General features: G+C 36.5%; 2 protein-coding genes across 2 annotated transcripts in view; one reads left to right on the top strand and one right to left on the bottom strand.

Annotated features, from left to right (window-relative positions):
* angpt2b (angiopoietin 2b) overlaps window positions 1–7,500 on the top strand; it is a 60,454-nt gene that overhangs the window by 35,684 nt on the left and 17,270 nt on the right. The window lies entirely within an intron of this gene.
* LOC121695840 lies at window positions 4,317–7,038 on the bottom strand. The gene is made up of 2 exons (XM_042076982.1): window positions 5,642–7,038; window positions 4,317–5,146 (listed from the first exon to the last, which is right to left on the bottom strand). The coding sequence occupies exons 1-2, from the start codon at window positions 6,831–6,833 to the stop codon at window positions 4,977–4,979; spliced, it is 1,362 nt and encodes a 453-aa protein (XP_041932916.1). The 5' UTR covers window positions 6,834–7,038; the 3' UTR covers window positions 4,317–4,976.

Raw genomic sequence — 7,500 nt, 5'->3', positions numbered from 1 at the left:
ATTTTTTTTGTTAATAATTTAAATATCTAAATGGAACTAATTCTGAATCCCTTCAGCTGCAGTGAAACACATCACCCACCCACACATACACACACACACACACACACACACACAGACACACACACACACACACAAATACACACACACACACACACACACACACACACACAGACACCCACCCACGCACAGCTCAGATTCTAAAAAAAATTGGGGCTATTTTGAGACATGCTTTGTAATTTAAGTGCACACTTAAAGGTCAGACCATTCACTTCAAATTCAAATTCAAATTCAAAAAAAGCTTTATTGACATGACAAGAGCACTTGTGTTGTCAAAGCATACAAATCATAAGTAAGTTAGTGAGGAAACAAAGAGCATGAAAATAAGTAAGAATAAATAAGTAAATAAATATAAATAAAATAAATTCATAAAATAAATTATAAGAAATTAAAAAATAATAATAATAATAATAATAATAATAATAAAAAAAAAAAAAGATTAGAAATTATAGTTCTAGATGAGATGGGATTGAATACGATTTAAGGTGGTGGAGAGGTGAGAGAATCTGTTCTTGCGTATGTGCTTTCTAACCTTAATTTGTGGCACATATATACAAACTGAGCTGCTAGCTCAATTGTCTGTGTGTCTTCTCCTAAGACGATTTTCATTTTGGAACTAGCATCTAGTGACATAAATTGTTTATTGTGTCTGCTAAATCTTACATAGAAGTCATTTCTCAGTAATTGATAAATGGGACACCTATGCAGAAAATGTATTTCATCTTCAACCTCCATTGTGTCACAGTACTTGCATAGGCGTTGATGTTTTTCTTGCCATGATTTTTTATGGCGTCCTATTTCTATTTGGAGTTTATGGTCACCCAATCTGTATTTTGTAAGACACGTTTTTTGAGGTTGTTTCAGTATTACTAGATAATTTGCTAGTTTGTATTCTCTGTTTAATTGACAGTAGCTGCCCAGTTTTTTGTTAGAGTGAATTTCATTTTGCCATTGCGTAATGTAGGTTGCCTTCATGAATTTGTGGGTTTCATTCAGATCGGTTAGGTTTATATCAGCAATGTTATATTTATTTATGATTAATTGTGCAAGTTTATCATTTTGTGGGTCTGATATGTTAGTCAGTAGTGCTTTGTGATGGTAACTAATAGTGTTTGCATTTTTTAAGTGTATCCAATATTTCATAACTCTTTTGGTGATGGCCAGGGACAAGGGGAAGCGACCTAACTCTGCTCTGCAGGCATTATTTGAAGTACTTCTATGGACATGCAGAATAGATTTACATATTTCTGTGTGGAGTTTTTCAATTTCAGTCTGGTCCCATGGTTTTTTTAAAAGAAGTAATGGTGGACCCCAAATTTCTGAGCCATAGAGTAGGATTGGAGTAATAACGGCATCAATTATTTTTAACCAAATGTTGATGGGAGGTTGATATTTGTTAATTGTTTTATACACTGAATAGAATGCTCTTCGGGCTTTATTTTTTAATGCTTGCAATCCTGGAATAAAACTGCCAGATGCATTTATGACTAGACCTAAATATGTGTAGTTGGTTGTGTGTTCTAAAATATCAGGGCCTAATGTGAATAGGAATTTATTCTTTGTTGTTCGTGCTCTCTTTTGGAATATCATTATTTTGGTTTTATTTAAATTTACTTTTAAGGACCATGTTTGGCAGTATTGATTTAAAATGTCTAAATTTTGTCTCAACCCGTCCGCTGTTGGTGATAGTAAAACCAGGTCATCGGCGAACATGAGAAATTTCACATCCTTGTCATGGAGAGTCAGCCCAGGAGCAGCTGATTTCTCTAACAGTGTGGCAAGTTCGTTAATATATAAATTGAATAATGTTGGGCTTAAGCTACAGCCTTGTCTTACTCCACATTCTTGTTTAAAGAACTCTGTTCTTTTATTTCCTAACCGAACACTATTTATATTATTTGCATACATTGTTTTTATCAAATCATATGTTTTCCCTCCAATTCCAGCTTCTAACATTTTCAAGAATAGACCTTTATGCCAGATGTTATCAAAGGCTTTTTGGAAATCTACAAAGCATGCAAAGATTTTTTCTTTTTTGGAGTTATGTACATGTTTATTTATTAATGTCTGGAGTGTGTATATGTGGTCGGAAGTTCGATGATTTGGTAGAAAACCAATTTGACTATTGTTCAGAATTTTGTGGTCGTCAAGGAATGTTAGAATTCTTTTATTAATGATGCTGCAAAATAACTTTCCTAAGTTACTTGTGATGCAAATGCCTCGGTAATTGTTTGGATTTAATTTATCACCAGATTTGAATATAGGGGTAATAAGGCCTTTATTCCAAATTGAGGGGAAGACTCCACTGTTGAGAACTAGGTTAAACAATTTAGTTATGGCTTCTTTGAGTTTTGAGTTGCTATATTTTAGCATCTCAGTGGAGATACGGTCAATACCGGAAGCTTTTCTAGGTTTAAGTTTTTTAAGTTTGTCTTTTAATTCAAATACTGTGATGGGCATGTCTAAGGGATTTTGGTAATCTTTGATTGTTTCTTCCAAACACTTTTGTTTCTTTATTATTGTGAGTTGTCCTGGTTCAAGTTCCATGCTTTCTGGGTTCTGGTAAAGATTTTTAAAATGGTTCATCCATATCTGGCTGTTTCTAATTGGAGACTCAGACTTGCCAGCACCTGTCAGCTTTTTCCAATTTGACCAGAATGTGTTTTGATTAATTGACCGATCGATTTTGTCTAGTTCTTTGGACATGTAAGATGATTTTTTGTTTTGTATAATTTTTTTATAATTTTTTAATTCAAGATGATATCTTGTTCTGCTGTCAGTATCGTTTGGGTTTCGATGTTTAATATTGGATAACTCTCTTAACTTTATCCTTGCTGCATTGCAGTCTTTATCAAACCAATCCTCTTTGAATTTTGTTCTATTTCCTTTCATTCTAGAGATTTGTTTTACATTAGCTGTTTTTGCTAAATGTATTAATATATTGTTTAGGTGGTTACAGGCCATATTTACGTTCTCAGCATTTGGTTGGTATTTGGTCATAATGAAATTATCAATTATTTGTTCATTGTTATTGATGACTGCTTCATATGTTGACACATTTTTGTCTGTCCATTTAAAAGTTTTTGGAAGTGAGAATAATTTAGGTTCAACATTTTGTGATTTAAATTTAATATCTGATAGTTGCAGGTGTAGTATTAACTGGCAGTGGTCAGAAATAGGTAGTTGTGGCATTATCATAAAAGCAGTTATGTGTTCTGGATCAAGATCAGTGATGAAATAGTCAACCACAGAGCAACCGAGGGAAGAAGAGAATGTAAATCCTCCAAAAGAATCTCCTCTAAATCTCCCATTTACAATGTAAACACCAAGACTTTTGCATATACGTAGCAATTTAGTTCCGCTGGCATTTATTGTGCTGTCAAAACTCTTTCTCGGTGTTTGGATTATCTGTGAATATAGGGTTCTATTACCGAATATATGGTCATCTCCATCTATGGGAATATAATCAATTTCTTTGCCTGTTCTGGCATTGAGGTCGCCACATATTAATACTTGGGCTATGGATTGGAAATAACTTATTTCTTTTTCAAGCTCCTCAAAAAGGTTAGCATCGAAATATTGGGAGGTTGAAGGTGGAATATAAACTGCACAGAGATAAAGATCTTGGTTCAAATTTAAAACTTCTTTTTGGATTTTTAACCATAAATGGGTTTTACCTTTTTTAATGGGAATTATCTTGTTGTCATATTCAGTTTTGTACCAAACTATGATACCCCCTGAATTTCTTCCATTCTTTATATGGATTTCTTTAAGAGAGGGTACTAAAAGTTCTTTATAATTATGCGGGCAATGATCAGATTTATCTCTCCAAGTCTCCAAAAGGATAATAAGGTCTAAATTTCTAATACTATTTACAAAATCAAGATTGGTTGTTTTATAACCAAATATAGAAGAATATAGTCCCTGGATATTCCAGGTGCTTATTTTAAAGGAAGCTATGGTGAAGAAAGAAGAGCTATTTTGTGAAATTGCAATAAAATGTCGGAATTAATCAATGTACTGTAGATGACCCCCCCCAATTGAGGGTGAGGTAATATCTAAGCTGTTTGGTGCTTCAATAAATAAAATGAAATAAAATAAAATAAAAATAGAAAAAATAAATAAATAAAATAAAGTAAAATGAAATAATGTTAATAGTGTATAATAATATAAGAGGATATACACATATATATAAAGACATATATACATATACATACATATACATACACATATATATATATAATAGATAAATACAAGTCATATGTCTTACAGTAAATAATCAGGCTACTATTCTCACTTAAATGGAGTTATGTGCTCTTGTTCATGAAGACATATGTTATGTAACATAGAGGCATAGGGAGATACATACATACATACATACATACACACACACACACACACACACACACACAAACACACATACGGTAAGACACATACAGATACCATACATAACGAGATCCACAGAAACACAAACAAGAATCCTTACACATATGGATACCACATACATAAAATAACAAATGGCACAGACAGACAGATAGACCTTAACTAGACACAAACTGACACCACACATACCTATGTAGTAAGATGTACTGACAAACATCTACATTAGTAAGTAATGAGACAGACAGTACACACATTCATACACATACACACACACACACACGCACACGCACGCACACATATACGTACACAAAGACACACACACAAATATACACGTAGGCTATGTATTGGCCTACATATTTTCTAAGGACAGAAGGACACACATGACACACAGGTAAGTCATATAGATAAGACAAAAGTGACTACTGATACACACACGCACACACATACACATATATAGACATACATACACAAACAAACACATATAACAAAAGACATACATAAACATGTACCTAGTCCCTACATCTATGGTAAGTATTTTAGCAAAGTAATTTATTGTACAACAGAGTAACAAGTTCTCTAATTTGAAATTCTTGGGCACTCAGGTCTTGGACTGAAGGTCTAGTTAGTACTGAGGCATAGCTGGGTTTTATAAAGTTATTGGTTTGCGCACCTGTTGCCAGTCTGGGGCCAGTGGACACAATGGAGACAGGGTGGGGGGCACCAGGAATGGGTAAAGTGGGGGGATGAGAGGGCTGTATGGGCCTTTGGTTGTAGTTTGGGGGGTGTGTTGCATCTGCAAATCTTGGTCCTGTTGTCTTTCTGCGCATTGAGGGAGGGGCAACTGTTCTGGATGGTTTCTTTGGTGGAGGGGCGTTTGTGTATCTCATTCTGACGAAGGGAACTCTTCGCTGTAATACAATGTCTTTCAAATTCCCTGCCATCAAGCTCACACCCTTCTTATTCAGGTGGACTGTGTCATATAGATGTTCCGATGTGATGTTCTCATGGTATATTATATGCACATTTTCAGTGTTCACACATGCCTGATGTATTCCTTTGTTTACTTCTGCAATCAGGTGAGTGGAGACATCTGAACGAGGCAGGATGGTAGATACAAAAATCTTAGTTTTAGGGAAAGTCTTCCTTGCCTGAATCACCACCTCTGCTATTTTGTTAACCACATTGTTACCTTTAGATGGCATAAAGTCATTGGTCCCCGTGTGGATTATCAGATGTTCAAGACTCATTCCTTTAATTTTCTGGATGTTTTCCAAGGCAGATGATGTCCGTGGAGTTTTAATTTTTACAGCTTTTGATGATGGAAAAAGGCGTTTCATGTTGATGAATTTCCCATTCGAATCACATAAAAGCACAATTTCAGGATCAGGTTCTTTAGTTTCATGAGGTGGGTTATCTTTCTGTACAGCCATTTGGGGGATGCAAGATTTCTGCTTTTCCCTCTCAGTTGCAGTGGCAGTTGATGGTGGTTTTGTAGATGCTGGTGTGGAAGGATTAGAGGGGGCCTGCAGGTCAGTCAAGTTCTTCTTCAGGTCATGTAACTCACTCCGTAGAGCATCTATGGCGTTCAGTTGTTCAGAGTGCTGGAACACTTTCAGATTTCGTAGTTCCATGCGTAGGCCTTGGTTATCTTCCTCTAATTCCCTAAGGGCAGCGTGTAACTCTCTTATCTCATCTCTTTGTTGTCTAACCATGGTCCACAACTCATCTCTTGGTTGAGATGTACAAGACTGTAGCTGAAGACCAGAGAGCATCTTGTCCTTAAACTCCACAAATTCACGTTCAAGTACGTGGATGTTGTCTTTTATGGAGTTGAGGTTGATGGCTACCTTGGGTGAGACATGTTCATTTCTTGGAGAGAGGGTGTCAACTGCAGATCTGATGGGTGATGTTCTTTTACTTAGGGTCTCAGAATAATTTTCATCATGTTTCTTATTTGCAAGAACTCTTAGAGATTGGAAGCTTTGATAGAAATTGTCTAAGCTGTTTTCTGAACCTTGCACCATCACAGTGCCATTGTGGTAAATATTAATTGTTAGATAAGGACTGTTCAATTCATCATCTTCATGTACAGTGACTTGCCGACCTTTGCTTATTCCATTCTTTTTTATGTATTTATAGGACTGGCATACAGCTGCGTGCCAAGCCTTAGGACTGTGGGTAAAGAATAAAAAGTTCGTTATGGTCTTGTTATTACCCACCATGGCAAAGTCAGCTTTCAAAGTTTCCGGATTATCTCTTAGGACTTTTAGTTTGAATGCTCTTTTGGCTTTGTTGCTGAGCTCTCCAGGGTACTGGAAATCAAAGTCTTGCTCCGACGTGCGGAGAGCAGTGAACGTTACAGCTGCCGCTACATTTGTATCGTTCAGAGTCATACTAGCAGCGTCAAGTAGGCCTACTGCTCTATTAAGTCACGGAAACTTTACAAGACACTTCAGGGGATAACCACGAGGATCGGAGATATCTTGCCTGTTACTGACAGATGAAAGTCCTATGCACTGGCGATGTCCACAGGGTCAGTCCAGTTTTGCCGTTTTGTCCGCTTTATTGATGTTAGCTTCTATAGATAGCTCTTTTAGCTTTGTTGATGTTAGCGGCGGTACTTAATGTACTGATTGTGCCAGGATAGAAGAAAACATGTTTTTTCTCTCATGTTTTAACTCTCTCTCTCTTTCTCCCTCTCTCTCAATCTCTTTCTTTCTCCATCCCCCCTCTCTCGTTCTCCCTCTCTCTCTCCCTCTCTCCCTCTCTCTCTCTCTTTCTCCCTCTCTCTCTCCCTTTCTCTCCTCTCTCTCTCCCTCTCTGTCTCTCTCTCTCTCTCTCTCTCCCTTGGTCATCAGCCTTTTGGCCTTGTGCACGGTGTACTTGAAACCCTCAGTCACTGAGAAAAGAACATAGAGAACATTTTCTTGCTGGATAGAATACACCACCTGCAACCCAAAAATAGCATAGACATTTGTCAAAATCTGGAGTGATTTCCCTATTAAATAAGTACATGGACAATGCCAAGAACTCAATCAACTCATTTACTGTTACAAAAGC

This window comes from Alosa sapidissima, chromosome 21 (assembly GCF_018492685.1).
Source record: "Alosa sapidissima isolate fAloSap1 chromosome 21, fAloSap1.pri, whole genome shotgun sequence".
Taxonomy (NCBI): Eukaryota; Metazoa; Chordata; class Actinopteri; order Clupeiformes; family Clupeidae; genus Alosa; species Alosa sapidissima.
The sequence above is the reverse complement of the archived record's forward strand: the minus strand, read 5'-3'. Positions and strand labels throughout refer to the sequence as shown.